At 47.2% G+C, this 16,130-nt stretch overlaps 1 protein-coding gene across 1 annotated transcript; it reads right to left on the bottom strand.

Annotated features, from left to right (window-relative positions):
- DRAXIN (dorsal inhibitory axon guidance protein) lies at positions 1-16,089 on the bottom strand. Its single transcript, XM_066563884.1, has 7 exons — positions 15,613-16,089; positions 7,165-7,640; positions 5,642-5,829; positions 5,153-5,264; positions 4,707-4,796; positions 4,374-4,463; positions 1-1,028 (listed from the first exon to the last, which is right to left on the bottom strand). Exons 2-7 carry the CDS (start codon positions 7,622-7,624, stop codon positions 916-918), a joined length of 1,053 nt encoding a protein of 350 aa, XP_066419981.1. The 5' UTR covers positions 7,625-7,640; positions 15,613-16,089; the 3' UTR covers positions 1-915.
- Between the last annotated feature and the right edge of the window lie 41 nt (positions 16,090-16,130).

Here is a 16,130-nt window from a genome sequence, read left to right as displayed (position 1 = left end):
TATCCATCATATCTTTATTTACATATCACAGAAACACACATGCAACATGTCACAGGTTTTACTACAATGGAACAGCCTGTCCCTATCTCCTGTTACCAAAAACTTTATTTTTGGCTCACTAGGAAAACTATCACTTCCCCAGAAAGCTCCTAAAAATAGTAATTAAAAATAACAGACCTGGCAGGATAGAAAAATGAGTGAGAGCTACAGGCTGGGATGTCTTGCCATATCCTTGCAGAAACCAGGTGGTTCTCTGAAAGCAAGAAAGGAAGGAAGGATGGAGTGGAATTGGATGGTCCCAAAGATGACAGGTCCCAAGATGCAGTGGTAGTGTGTAAGAGCTAAGGAATATATCTGAAGCAGTGAAAAAGGGAGAGAGCAAGAGGTGTGCCAGAGGGTCCCCTCTCACCTGGGCAGGCAGCTGATCCATTGCCCATCTTTGATTCCACCTGGATGCTACCAATTTCCTCTCCTCTAGGAACTTCCAGTCCTTAAGGAGGATCTGTCTATCTTTATTCTCAAGCAATAATTAAGGGGTAAAGTTTAAGCTCATATCCCCTTGGCCCCGAAGGATCTTCCACATCTTGCCTCTCTTGAGAGAAGATGAAACTGCAGAGCCTTTTCCTGCCAGGACCATCAGAATGGGAGTCATGATCATTGCTTACTAACTAGGAGAGGGGGACTCAATTCAGTGGCAGGAGTGTGCTGAAGGAAGGGACAGGGAGTGCAGTCCTGCTATGGAAAAGGCTGATGCCACTGTATTTATAATGAACACGAATTTCAGTCTAGCTGGGACCCGGCATGTTCAGAGCCTGCAGCTTCCATCATTTGCTCAGCTTTTTCCTCTAATTCTCACTGCTAGGTAGAAACAGTTTGACCCCAGCTCCTGACCATCCAGGCAGGAGTCCCACCCTCCTAAACATTAATGAAAGATCCCTGCTCTCCATTGGCTGAGTCAGGCTCCACACAGCGCCCCTTCCTCCGGGTCACTCTCCGGTTCCGGTGGAATTTGGCGTAACAGCGCAGCCCTATGGAAAAGACGTTGTGAAAAATGCAGATTTTATGATTGGCTTTTTGCAAATATTAAAATGAATATGATATGTGTTATGTTAGAAAGTAATGCTGTATTAATTTTCTTAAGTAGTGTGTTAAATATAGTTTTGGGTTATAACAGAATGTTAAAATAGAAACTATGCTATGTAAGATACTTTTTTAAAGAGAGGAATGAGGTACTCCCACTGAGATAGCAGCCACAGGACACCTAAATCTTTCAGAGAAAGAGAATTTATTGCTCCCTTATCAGAAGAAACAAACTTCTTCCTGCCTCACTCAGCCCTGAAGACACCGTCAGGATTCAGAGGAAGAAGCTGACACTGCCCAGACAGACTCCTGTGTTTGAATGGAATTTATGCATCATGTATGAGATGTATGAATATGCAACAGGCTGTTGCTTTTAAGGGTTAATCCTCTGTTAATGTGTGTCCTTTTTCAGGCTTATTTTGCCCAGAAAGAGGTACCCAGACTGTCCATAACTCTTTGTTGCTATTGTCTCATATTGTCCTAATCCCAATTATTCAAATTTTTATTACTCTAATTATATTGCTATTTTTATAACCATTTCATTACTACTAAACTTTTAAAATTCTAAAAACAAGTGATTGGCATTTTTCACAATGTGCAGAAGTGAGCAGGGACCAGGGCTCACTACTGCAATAACACCAACTATTTCTCTACCTCAGATCTGCTGCACTGGGGACAGTCCTGGTGCTGTGTCAAATAGGGTGAGAGAGAAATGCCTCACATTCAAGGCATATTGCTCTCTGGGCACTGCCATTCTGTTTGCCTCACTGTTCTGGTTTGGGATTCATTGTTCAGTCAGGTTCCCCTAGATTCTTGAAATACCAATGAATTATTCCAATTGTTTCCAGTGATTTTATGGAAGCCCTGCTTGGTTTCCTCCTATTACTTCCCATTACTGTCTAAGTAATCTCTCCACTGGGAAATTACTGCAGACTTAATGTGCAGCAGCAATGACTAGGGACCTCCCCTTGCTATTTACTTCTCTGAAGCTTCAAGAGAGAAGGGAAGAGACTTTGAAGTGTTATTACTGGGGGGTCTGATCCAAAGCCCACTGCTCATCTCCTTTAATTTCTCTTTTTTAGATGCTCAATGTGCACGGTCTGAAGGAAGCTAGCTAATATAGCATGGGTGAGTATGAAGGGGAGAAAAGGCATTTTATTTGTAAAAACCATGGCAGTGGAAGGTAATGGGAGCCTCTGGTCATGGTAATTACTTGGTTTCTGGCTCCAAGAGGTTGATTTTATGCTGTTTCTTGTCTGACTTTGTTACACCAGAATGTGTAGCTAGTTGGGCCAAACAGGGTATAGCCTGTGGGTAAATAATTCTCATGAAAACCCTGCTTTTCAGTAGTGCAGGATCTTGTCATTGGGCATGGCAGGAGCTGATTTGATCATTCTAGAAACTGCAGCTCTTTTCACTTCTAGAGCAGGCAGCAGAGGATGTATAGCTTTTGTAATAAGACAGCTCAAAACTTTCCTTGGTTATACACTGGAGATCCAGATGATGTCACATAGCAGGCCTTGGGAATTATGTCCCTGGGCTACATTGAGACCAGCTACCTTAAAAAGCTGGGTTTGTGCCCCTCATTAGCAATCACCCCAGGGCAAACTGGCCTCCTAAAAGGAGAGCATGCAAGATCAAAGCTCTACTCCTATCTAAGCCTCTTGTCTATCTTACCTGGATCTTCCCTCTCTCGGGATTTTTATGCTACACAGGACACACAGCAGCCTCATTAAGAATTGCAGAATCACAGTTCTTGTTTCTAGGCTAATCTATCAGAAGGTCATCTCTGATTAGGACCTTGTGGTGTTACACAACACGCCCAGGGTGAAGATTATCATTTAACATTGCAACTCCAGGAAAGCTGCCCATTGAACTGGGTAAAAAGTAGGCAAAGAGCCAGGTCAAATCACTGGGTACCTAATGCAGGTCACAAAGCTTGGCAAACAGAGTTTTTTCTGGCAGGCAAGACTCAGTGCCTGGAGCTGATCCTGAGCATGTTTAGACTAGAAGACTGCCTTTTAACACTTTCATAATGCACCTGCCTAGTAAAGGCTGCTGTGGATTCTTCAGAAATAGTTTTAAGAAACAAAAGCCTGAGTCCTTCCCACACCTACTAAATTGCTACAAGCTCAGTTGAAATTAACTTGGGAAAGTCATGTTAGGCACAACATGTTAGGCACAAGGGTATCCCCAGCTGGCCATCGCTGCTCCAGATAGCGCAGCCTTGTGTCACAGGTAGATTTGATGAAAAATCCTTTCGTTAGGATCTTTTCTCCTGAGAAGCTGAGAGGCCACAGAAACGAAATGTAACCAATGGTTATCTGCTGCTGTGGAATGCAACAGGTGCATCTGGGATTGGTCTCATGCGGTTGTTTTTAATTAATGGCCAATCACAGTCAGCTGGCTCGGACTCTCTGGTCAGCCACAAGATTTTATTATCATTCCATTCCTTTCTGTCCCTTGCTAGCCTTCTGATGAATCCTTTCTCTAGGATTCTTTCTATTCTTTTAGTATAGTTTTAATATATCATTTTCTTTTAATATAATATAGATCATAAAATAATAAATCAGCCTTCTGAAACATGGAGTCAAGATTCTCATCTCTTCCCTCGTCCTGGGAGCCCTGTGAACACCACCACAGTCCTGTCCAGCACAGCTTCCCTGGGCTCCCAGGCAGTTCCCAGCTGCAGGCTACCTTAGCAAGCTCAGCTCTTAGTGATTATCAGCTCATTTTGTGATTTCAGTTCTTTAGCTTGCTAAGGGCCTTAGGCAGACACAGGGGGAGAGAGGAGAAGGCTGTGTGAGGTCCCACAAGGATGTATTTATTTGCAGCCTCTGCAAAAGTCTCGGGGACCACTCTTCTCCCAAGCTGGGCAAAAGTAGCTCTTTATATAGGATACAAGAGTTTTACAAATTGTCCAATAGTAAGGGTCAAAAGGAAAGTAACCTATAGACTTACAGAGAGTTAAGCAAGGGTCTGAAGGCAGAAAAAGGGGCTTAGGTCCAGTCATCATGACTCTGCATTTCCTATCTTAGGCTGCTGAACTCCATGGAGGCCTTGCAGGCCCTGTGCCTGCTACAACTATAGATAGATAGATAGATAGATAGATAGATAGATAGTAAAGAACTGTTATTCCTTTCCTCATATATTTGCCTGAAAGCCCCGTTATTTCAAAGCTATAATAATTTGGAGGGAAGGGGTTCATGTTTTCCATTCCAAGGGAGGTTCCTGCCTTCCTTGGCAGACACCTGCCTTTTAAAGCAAGGCAGGGAGCAAAGAGCTGCACTCACCTTCAGTGCACATACAGTCATCATAACACTTGTTGTTAAGGCCTCGGTTGTGTGGTTTGCAGAGGTGTTCACGTAGGTCACAGCAAGAGCCTGCAACACAGGACCAGGGGTCAGCACAGCTCAGCTGTCCCCTTACCCGCAGGGCTGTAGACACCCATGACAGCTCCCTTGTACAGACACCATCAGGTCCCACAGCACACCTAGAGAGCCTCTGCCCTTCCCTTGCATGCCACTTCCTATCACTAGTAGAAACTGGAATGCACATCTTAAAACCTGGGCTGGATTTCAAACATGCCGTGTTTGGAGAAATGACTCTGCCAGGCTGCTGCTGACCTGGGAGGCAGTCAAGGTGGTGATCACATGGCTCTCCTTCAGCTGTTGTGGTTTCATTTCCACTGTTGGGGCTCTTACTGCGGCGTTTTTCTGTGTAAAAAACAAAAGATGCTGATAGAACATTTCATGCTAAGTGTTTTCATTTTGGAGAATATATTTTTCCAGGGTAAAACCAGCCTCAAATTTCAAGAGTCTGAACTCTAAACCTTCGTAGTCGGATCTCCTCCCTATTTATCCACTCTCCATTTATCATTTTTACTCTGCCCTCCAAATATGCATCCAAAATGAGAAACATTCTGAAACTGAGCACAAAACTCAATCAGCATTATGCTGCTTCTCTCTTCCCCCACCACTATGATCTCCTGTCCTTCAGCCCATCTATGAATACTAACCATTGACAAGCCTTACAGGATGACTTTTGGGAAAGAGGAAGGGAGGTTTAGCACCTTTCTTTTTAGCAGATGGCCACATTTCTGGTTTGAGATCCTCATAATCAGTCCAGTCAAAGAGTGCCATATCCAAGGTGGGCATCACATCCCCATCTTGCCTGAGGCGAGCCTGCAAACCACAAAAAAACCAGACAACAGATTACACTCCTGTAGAGACACTGAAGTCTTTGCAAATTTTCATGTTGCTTTTACATTAAAAAGGCTTTATGATTGCCTCTCCCCTCCTCCACTTCTGTCTTATCCATTGGGGATTCCTGGCATCTCATTTTCAAAAGCAAAGACCTTTCCCTTGTTGAGGCTGAGCCAAGAGGGAAGTTTCCACTGCTTCTGTGTGAGAGCAAAAGGTGAGCAGCAAGCATTGGGACATGCTGGCACTTCAGTCAAGTGCTCCTGCTGTCTCTGTGGCCCTTGAAACTCAGTGAAGTCGGGCAGCTGAGGGGGAGGCCAGGCTTGGAGGTACAGAGCAGCTCCCAGCTGTCTCTTTACCTGTGACCGTGGTGAGGTGGCTGGAAGAACAGGAGGCTCTTCTGTGGAAACAGCTGTGTCCAGTGCAGCAATGAGGAGTGTGCTGGGAGTCAGACTTGTAGCTTCCTCTGCTTGAAGATTTTGAAACTGTTCTTCAGAGCTTTTGGGTTTCTTGTACAGGGAGCTTGGCCCAGCACCAGGAGTCTTCCCTGCAGAGGGCAACAGGTACAGTGGCATTACCTTTCTCATCCCTTTTCTCCATCTGACAGATTTGAGTCAAAGGAATTCATGTTTCATCCAGTTGCCAACCTCTCTTCCATGGTCCTGAGCTGCTGTTTTAGACCACTGTATAATAGAGTAATGAGCTATTACAGTGATAAATCAGGTCCAGAGTATATGCAGCTGGATTTTTGCATGCTTAAGACATACAAAATCACACCTCCCTGAAGATCTATCTCTTGTTTAAGAAGCAAAACATGTTTTTTTGTGGTCTCAAAAGTACAAAATGTATCTATATAACCATTTTTAAACCAATGGATTAAGCTATTGCAAATACCTGTAAATACATTCTTATTTGATTTTAGTAGTGAGTTATTTCAGTTTAGCTCAAGTCAGAACTAACCTAACTTGAAATTATCTTCACAGATATGCCCCTCTTCTTCATAAGTCTTAATTTAAATATAGACCTTAAGTTAACCTCAAGAAATAAACCCTGTTTGTAGTCTGCAAATATTGCTTCAAACCAGTTTTGTTGCATGTTCTTTCATATTGCTAACACAAGCTGTTTAGTCAGTCCTCTGAAAAAACAATAGAGCTCTTCTTACTGAGGCAGGGAGGAGTGAAAGATGGAACTCAAGGATGTGCCACCCAGCTTGTCACATAGTGTAGATTGACACAAATTGCCTCTCTTTAACAGAACTCAAGGTTTACCACACTGAGCTCATACCACAGAAACACCCACCCACAACTTGACCTGCAAAGGAAAGCAGTCCCAGTCAAAATCAAGCAACATTTTAAAGTTATCACTGCAATTTCACATATGCAAAATCTGAATTTTTTTTGTTGTTGTTCAGCATAAATATAGAAGAGTACAAGCTCTGGTGAGAAGAAACTGGTCTTCAAAGCAAAATAAGGGGGTTTTGTTTTTTCTAATTCTCATTATTTTTTGAAGTCAGTGGACAGATTGAGCATGGCTCAGACATACTTGTTCCTAAATTGGGCTATTTGCTAAAAAGGAAAATAAAACCAACAAAACAGACCACCCTAAAACAGCCCCTCAAGTCTTAGGGTCTCTCAGAGCTCCCCCTGTGACACAAACTAGGTCATTTTCACAAAATTGCAGCCAGCACTCAAATTTTGCTTCTGCAGTTCCCCTTTTTTCTTGTGCCTCTTTTGTTTGGCACATTTCTCCCCAGAGCAGGTACACACTCCACACCCTCCACACGCACATGTGGCTCCCCCACAGCTGCCTCTTCTTGCCCTCACACAAGAGATGCTCATTCCCAGTGCCACAACAGCCCCAGCTCCCCTTGGAGCTCCAATACCTTGGTGATGTTTGAGCCTGTCCCTGCGGCTGTGCCGACGATGCTCTCGGTTCTGCTTCTTTCCTTTCTCAGAGCCTGGGGACTGGTTTTCCCTCTCAGGATACGATTCAAACCCCAGGAACACGTCCTTATTCTGTTTCAGGGCTGCTGGCTGTCCCTCTGCCACCAGCTCTTCCACTGCTGAAGCTCCACTGCCCATCTTGAGAGTCTCTTCCCCAGCCAGCTGCCCTCTGGAAGGCATGGAGTGGATCCTCTCCTTCTTGGCCAAGCCTTGCCTGTGATGGCGCCCAGTTCTGGGCTGCTGCAGCCACATCTCTTGATTTTGAAGGTGGTGGTTGTTCTCTGGGGCATTTTTGAGCTTTGTGCCAGGGTTCAGGGAGATTGCAAGGCTGATGTCTGAAAGAACCAGCACGCACAGGAAAAGGAAAGAAGAGAAGGTGGAAGAAGTTTCCATAATCATGGGTGCTCTGTCTCACCTGCAATTAAAAAAGGGGGGGGGAAAAAAGCAACCAACCAACACTTAGGAACTGTAAAGGCCGTCAAGATTCAGTCCTAAGACACTTAGATAAAAACCATTATGGTGTCCTGAGGTGGAAGCAAGTTATTCCCTCTTTGCTTATCTCCTCTTCTCCCAGCCCTGGTTACAGCAGCTGAGACACATGTGCAGGGCCTGCAGGGCTGAGAGGTCCCAGTTTCATGTGCAAATGAGGTCATCAATCAGCAGGACACTTCCCTTTGATTCCCCGCTAGCCCCCCTACCCTCCTATTCACAGCCCACCATCTGAGGGGCTGGGGGGGCTGGCTCCTGCCCACAGCTCTTAAGCCTGGCACAACACCAGCTGCCAGGCTGGCATCCTGGGCTAGGGGCACCGGCCCCTCCTCACAGCTGGTTTTCTTGCAATGAAGATGTCAAAATGAACAGAACTGGAGGCAGATGGTGGCCACACAGGACCGGTAACAGCCCTGAGCAGCTCAAGACAAGAGACTTCCACACGTGCTTGCATACTGCTCCAGGGTGGTGGAAATTGGTCAAAGAAAGAAAAAACACTGGAGATTTTGTGCTGATACCCCATGGCATAGCAGGGAAATAAAAAGGCTGTCAGCAGAGCAGGGGATGCTGGTCTCAAGGACCAAGGGGCAGAGGCAGGCTGAGGTTTCCTGAGCTTGTCCCACTTTCCCTCCTTGATCCTGCACAGGTCACCAGGCAAGGCTGTCACTGGGAGGGTAATTTAAGTCCCAAGAACATCGAGACCAAGTTTCATTGAGTCCACCAGCACAGTGGCTGCAGACTGTTCTCATTCATTCTGTTTCACTGTTATATTTTTGAGGGTCTTCTTTCATCCTTTTGTTTGTGTTACAAGACATGGTTTTGGGACGTTGTGGCTTCGTGCTCTGTACAAGTCAGAACATTCTCTAATTAAGTTATTCAGTCATTCTCCCCTGTCCTTTCCCACAAAATGGGGGAAGGAGTTTGCAGCATTCCTAGTGCAGCTTTTGCAGACTGTCCCTCTCTCTCTGGGCAGCATGAAGACATGCTTAAAAACAGAGTTCCCTGGGATACTGACTGCCACAAAACCAGGCCTATGCTAATGCTTGAGAAACACTGTCAGAGTTACAGCCACAGCTTTTCACTCAACCCCATCTCAGTCTTCCCTGCACCTCAGCACTTGGCTGCACCTGATTTCCATCTGTTCACCAGGAGAACCACTTTGCTGCTTAATCACAGGGGCTCATACTCCCTCCTCCAGGTGATTTTCTGCTTGGTCAGTGTGTTGATTTGGCACAGCCTGGTAGTGGGGGCCACAGGGGTAAGAAACTAGAAACTTCCTAGCTTCTTGCTAGAAACTTCCACCATGTCCGACAGAGCCAAAGGGAAGGGAAGGAGGTGTGAGAGGAACAGTGGATTTGTCTTTGTGGGTCTGCTGGTAGATAAAACCTGCACTGGGAGATAAAAGAAACAATGGGAAGGATTCCACTGATTGATGAATGGAAAAAGAGGTTTGCTTTTACAAATAAACTTTAGGTTTGCTGATAAACGAAATTAGACATTGAAAGATGAAAGAAACAATGGAGAAGAAAAACCCCTAAATTCAGTAAGAATGAAAAATGAAAAGGGAGGGTTATACATTAGAGGGAAATCTTTGGGATCAGGTGTTCTGGGAAGTCTGAACCTCTCAAGTACCTCAGCCAATGGGGAAAGAGAGAAGGGAAATGTGGCTGGAAATTGGGATAAAAAGGAGGCTGCATCCTCCAAAAACTGGAGAGATTGAGGGGAATGCCCCATGGCCTCTGCCTTTATTGGAATAAAGCCAAAAAAGGACTCCTCTGTCTCCTTTCTGGACATAAACCTCTGGTGTTTGTGGATTAATTTTCCTGACAGGTGCTCCAAGCATTGGAGCAGAGATTCCTCTGCAAGCTGTGGTGAGGACCCTGCTAAAACAAACTGTGCCCTTGTGATGCATGAAGTCCATGGGGCATGCAGGGATCCACTCACAGCCTCTGGGAAAAGTGCTCATGGTGGAGTGGGTGGATGGCAGAGAAAACCGGGATCCAGCAGGAGACCTGAACAGAGAGAGAGGGTCCTGCTCCCAAACCAGAGCAGCCTGTCCTTAGAGGACTGCACCCTGTGGATGAGTGACCCACACCACAGCAGTTTTGGGATGGCTGTTGCCTGTGGGAGGGAAGCCATGGCAGAGCAGAGGAGATTCCTTTCCCTGAGTGAACAGAACAAGACCTTGAGTGATAAACTGACCAAAACCCCCCTGCCCTGTCTCCCTGCACTGTTGGGACAAAGAGGGAAGAGCTGGGGAGGGGAAAAGGTGTTTTAAAGGCTTCTTTTACTTCTCATTATCCTCTTCTGACTCTGTGAATAATAAATTTACCTTATACTTTTAAATTTGAACCTGTTTTGCTCTTAGAGTATTTTCCTCCCAGCCCTTATCTCAATCTCAATTAAATTTGTTAATTTTTTTTCCCTCTCCTCTGCCCAACTATAGCATAAGAGGGTGAGCAAACAGCTTTCATGGGGGCCTGGTGTTTGGCCAGTATCAAACCATGACAGCAGCCATTGCAGCCTGTGAAGGGCAGCAGGTAACAGCCTTTCAGCCAATTCTGACTCCAGTTTCTGTGGAGTTGACAGAAAATACACTAGGAGTGGCTTGGGGTCTTCCTTTGCCCTTTTTCTTTCAGCCTGAGAGATAGATATGGAGAATTTTGAGTCAGTGAAAACTTTGCCATCACACCAGCCCAGCATCCTGGAGTTAAGAGAGAGATGCCTTCATCTTGTTAATTGTAAAAGCCCTGCTCATGCACTCACCAGCCAATCCTGCCTTTCCAGGATTCCTTTCTGTTGCTGCTCATAGCCTGGGAACACATTTTCTGTTCAGCCATTCCCTGGAAAGAGGCAGGCAGCACAGGGGCCTTCTTTTCATACAGTTTTCAAAAAGCAGGTATTTCTACTGGCCATAAAAGACAATAAACTGTTCCTTGAGGACTGATTTAGGAGGCACTGGGAAGCTCACTTGCAAAGGCATAACACTAGAAATGCTATTTTATTGGCAGCTACCTGGAACAAAGGAAAACCAAACTGACAGCTAAGTCTATAAAAAAAATTTAAGATCTTCTTCCAAACTACTAGAACAAATATCAACACACAGCTCTGCATGGGGTCATTTGCTTTTTCCCCAGACCATGGGGTCTTTGCTTTTTTTTCCTAGGATTTTCTCTTTAAGAACCAGATGGATTAAGACATCACTCAGAACAACTCAAAGAGCTATAAAGAGCATCTTACCTTTTCATCTGTAGGCAAAATACCAAGAGGAGAGAACAAGTGCAAAGAGAATGCAAGGGTGTCTCCAATCTCACTCTCACAGACGTGTCCCTTTGATGGGGAATCTGCCAGACACATTCTGATTTTCAGTGGGAGCTGGGAGGCAGCTAAATGCTGCAGGGCAGTTAAACAGAAGGTCTGCTTCAAAGCATAGGGGGTGTTTATTTAAGCAGCCCAGCTGTCTTGTTGGCACAAACCAGGGTGAAAACGCAGGTAGGAACACAGATTGCCTCATCTCTGCACTGGCAGGTTAACGTCACCACGTTGCTGTCACTGGGGATCTTGCATTAATAATGTGGATTACCTGCATTACCTGACAACCTACACTGCTACACTGCTGTCAGGGGAGATCTGAGCTGTTTGCTAAACCAAACCAGTGCATGGACAAGTTGGGGTTAATGCAACACTGCTGTGCTAGAGGCAAAACAGTCCCAGCCTTCTCCTAACCACTTGTTTCCATGTCCTGATCTACCTTTAATTCCAGAAAATTCCATACCTCCTTCATTTTTCTTACCCCATAGAATTCACACTTACAAAAGACAGGTAGATAACAACAGCATCCCTAGCTCTCAGTGCTCAGGTTTTTTGTATTTGCTGGGAATGTCCAGACAAAGGCAGGAATGATGAATTTCACTCCATGTTCTCAGAAGGCCAATATTTGTTTTATGATACTATATTATATTAAAGAATACAGTATCTATATTCTTTAGTATACTATACTAAAGAATACAGAAAGGACACTTACAGAAGGCTAAAAAGATAATAATGAAAACTTGTGACTCTTCCCAGAGTCCACACACAGCTTGGCCCTGATTGGCCATTGAGTCAAAACAACTCCCAGCAGAATGCAATGGAACAATCACCTGTGGGTGAACAATCTCCAACCACATTCCACATGGGAGCACAACACAGGAGAAGCAAATGAGATAAGAATTGTTTTCCTTTTCTCTGAGGCTTCTCAGCTTCCCAGGAGAAAAATCCTGGGTGAAGGGTTATTTCAGAGAATGTAAATGCTACACAAGTTCCTCAATAGCTGAGCAGCAAAATAAACTTCACCCTCTTTTCTAGCAGGACCACAGTCCACAAAAGAATCCCATGCTAGCCCTGGGCTGCTGATGCAGCCTGCAAAGGATGAAATTCTGCCCAAGACACACACCAGGCAGAAAGTCTGACCTTGTAAGGAGTTGCCTTTCCACTTAAAATGCCTTTAAATTGCTTTAAAGAAACACACATGTTACAACAAACCCCAGAATTCATCATCTTCTTAGGGTTCATACATTAGTAAGGGAAATAGATGGAGTATTTGCCATGTTAAGCTGCCCCTGTGGTTCTTCACAACACCAGACCTACATCCTTATTGCTCCACCCTCTTCCTGCACTGCCTTACAGACCCTCAGGATTACAAGGCCCCTGATGTAGCAAATCTGCCTCTCACATGAACACAAGCACAGCAAAGAGCTGCCCGCAGTATGGACTCAGGGCTGGGAAGTGAGTTGCAGTGCTGTTTTCCAGCCACAATTTCTGATCCATTTTGGGTTAAGACATCAGTGGATGTTTACAACCCCCTAAGTGAAATTGAGGGGGGGTGGGGGGGTGCATCTTGGATAATTTTCCCTGTGGGAAGTCTTCTCTGGACTCACTAATATCATTGCTATTTTTCTGCTCTCTGCTTGCAATCCTGCAAGGCAGCCATGGACTGAGCAGGTACATGGAAATTCTCTCATGTTTTTCTGCTATAAATACAGTTGTGTCACCTTGGCTCTGAAATAGACTCTGAAAATGTTCCTGGTGTATTTGGTTTGGATTTGACAAAACAGGAACATTAGATCATCCTCATCCATTCACGTGTCTTGCTTAAAACATGATATCTGACAGTCCTAGCTTTAACTTTTCACATTTCTTCATGTCACAGCCAAGAGGAACAAAACCCTTGAACTGAGAGATTGTCAAGATCTTTGATGCATTTATTATGCTCAAGGACTGAACCAAGCTGGACCCAAGCACGTGTGCTGGGCTAGATTTGTTTTTGGCTCTGATAAGCTCAGACTTTGGCAGACATGTGTAAAGATTTCCTGGACTCCAGACAACCCCAATCTGCAGCAATACACAAAATGTATGGGCATCTGCATGGGTGTTGTGTGTATGTGCCTGTGTGGCAGGGATGGCAGACAATAAACCCAGCTCTGTGTGCCAGGCTCCCTGTAAATAAGGAGCCATGGGGTGATGGATGGGCTTGAGAAGGCCTGGAGCAGAATGGATGGGGTGGGCTCTATGGTGGCTGACATGCAGAGAGCTGGCTGGAGCCATGAGGGTGGCATTGTGCAGATAAATGAGATTTGACTTCCCTGCTGGGTCTCTTTCCATCTGTTTTTCTGTTTCTGGAGGCAAATGCTGGGAAGGTTCACAAACAATCTGCCAAGAGACTTTCCCATTTCTAAAAGCTCAATCCCAGCTTTGTGGGGTCTCCCAAAGCAGGCAGGTAATATTTGGCCTTCTCTTTTCATTTCCAGAACAAAAGTACTAACATTTTTATTCTTTCCAACCTTTCCTGCACACTAGATTTGTAAAGCATTTCAGTTGTTTTTGCAGTTGTTCCAGCCATCCTTGGGATGACAGAACACTCCCTCCTCACAGATCTTCAGTCCTTTTGTGTTCCTTTTCAGAGCTGCCCTGCTTTTTAGGTTTCCTGCTTCCATCATCACCATTCCTCCCTATCTTGCCTTTCATACTTACTGGACTCCAAAGTTTCTTTGTCCCTCCTGACTGTGATACAAGACATTTCCTCTCTGCAGATATTCAGGCTACCTGAACACCCCCTCCACTTTGCCCTTTGAAACACCTGGTTCCTTTAGCTGTGCTGTTTTCTCTCACTTTTGCCATCCCCAGACAGCACTCCACAATAGAAAGGGCCAAATTCAGTAACATAACCAATTGCATTAGTGGCAGGAGAGACAGGACATAAGGATTCAGGCTTCCAAGGCATTAAGCAGTAGTTGCTGCTACCCCTGTGCCTTCACAAAGCCTCTCCCTGGGGCAGTTTGTATCCAGTGACCGCTTGAAACTCGATTCACTCAACATTAGTTGTAGGGCTGGAGCTGGGACTCCCCTCACCCACCGGCTCCACTGACAGCCTGTGCTCTGCTCTCCTGATGAGGACAGAAGTCATCTGTTCACACAGCACAGCCCAGGGTGCTCCCTCTGCTGCAGCCCAGGCTTGTGCGCTGCCTGAGTCCCTGCTGAGCTCCAGCACCCGGTTTTGGTTGACACTGGACACCTTCGAGTCAATAAATGCCCCTAGGCACAGCTGAGCCACTCTTTCTCCTGCCCTGAGAGCTTCCCCACACAACATCTGCCAGGGACAGGTCAGCCCAGCAAGCCACTGCCTTGAAGGGCAAGAGGGGCCCATGAATGAATATGCAGAACCCTCTGCTCTGCTTCCCTCTGGGACTTCACAGCCATCACAGGCGACCTGCCATCAAACAGAGTCTGCTCTACCCAATAAAGAGACGAAAACAGCAACGAGCCTGAGATTCACACCCAAGATACAGTTGCTTGCTGTCAGCATGGCAGAGAAGACTCTGCAGTTTCATGCCCAGTGCCAGGTGACAAATGGGACACAATCAATAGGAGAGGTCATTGCTCACCCAGCTGGAAAGTACTCGCCAGTGTTACAGGGAAGAATGGGGCAGATTTGCCCTGATCTTTGCTGGGAGGGAGACAGGGATGCGTCTCGACTGGCAAAACAGTTTAGGCTGTGCTTTCAACATTCTTCCTTGCATGACACTCTCACTTTGAACCATATATATAGAATTAATGCCTCCTTCTTTAAGTGAGAGGACATGGGAATACAAAACCACTTCCATTAAATCATCCAGCAGACAGAAAACTTCAGGTATGAATCGGATAAGCGCCACTTAAATTCTGTGTGATTAATTACTAGTTGCAATAAGCCATTAACTGATGCCAAGTTGATTTAATTCAGAAACGAGACCTCACTTTTATCAACAGAGGAAGAACAGACAGCAAGCCCGCGGGTACGCAGGGGCAGCGCACGGCTCTGTAAACACAATGACTCGGTGAGAAAAGCTCCCGTCTCCCCTCGGCATCGCTGCCTCGGAGCCGGGACGTTCCCCTGGGGTGTGCGAGGGGCTCAAGCCCTAAGAGAGGGACGGTGCCTCTGTCCGGGGCGACTTTGCTTCGCAGAGCGGTGTGGGGAGGAATCTGGCAGGAGTGACCCACAGCGGGGCGGTGGGACGTGAGTCCCAGAGCCCGAACCGCGCATCCCTGCGAGGCACCGGGCACGGAGGCGACCCGTGCGGCAGAGTCCTGAGCCCGCTCCCCAGCACGGCTGACAATAGGTCCGGCCGAAGGCACCGCGCCCCGGCACCGGCGCTGTCCGAGCTCCCTGCCCGCCCGCACCGCGGAGCGATGCCGCCGTAACCGGAGCTCCGCGGCGGGACCGGGCATCCCCGTCAGTCCGTGCCTTTGTCTGCTCCGGGGCGCACGGAAAGTGGGAAGGTGCTCCCCACTCCTGCCCAGTCCCCGCGACAGCAGAGGGGAACCAGCTCGGCGGAGCATCCACCGGGGCGGGAGAGCACGGCGCGGGCAGCGCTGCTTACCTGTCCGAAGGTGCCGGTCCGGCGAGCCTGGCGGGCAGGGCAGGGCAGGGCAGGGCAGAGCTGTGCGAGCGGCGGAGGGGAGGCAGGTCTGCGGGGGGCAGGGGGTGTTCAAACCCGAAAGGAGAGGAGGAGGAGGAAGAGGAAGAGGAGGAGGAGACAGGGGGAAGGCAGTGGGGGAATGTGGAGAGGAATCGGGGACATGGGGAATCCCGCGGGACTGGGGTGCATGGTGCCGGAGGAGGTGGGGCTGGGAGGGGCGCAGGGGCTCTGGGCGTGCGGGGGTCACAGGAGGAGTGCGGGGCCATGCCAGGGCAGCGTGCTGCGGAGGAGCTGGGTGCGAGAGCGCAGGGTGCTGGTGGCAGCAGCGCTCCCTGCCCCGGGCACGGACGGGACAAAGACCGGAGACAAAGGCGTGGCAGCCCGGGGAGGCGGGGAGCGGGTGAGCCCCGCTCACCTGCGCGGTGCGGCGGGCTCCGCTCTCCCGAGGGCTTCCCCCGCGTTAAGGTCCCGGGGAGGGA

This window comes from Molothrus aeneus, chromosome 21, assembly GCF_037042795.1.
Source record: "Molothrus aeneus isolate 106 chromosome 21, BPBGC_Maene_1.0, whole genome shotgun sequence".
Taxonomy (NCBI): domain Eukaryota; kingdom Metazoa; phylum Chordata; class Aves; order Passeriformes; family Icteridae; genus Molothrus; species Molothrus aeneus.
Note: the sequence above shows the minus strand (reverse complement) of the source record. Positions and strands in the feature narration are given on the sequence as shown.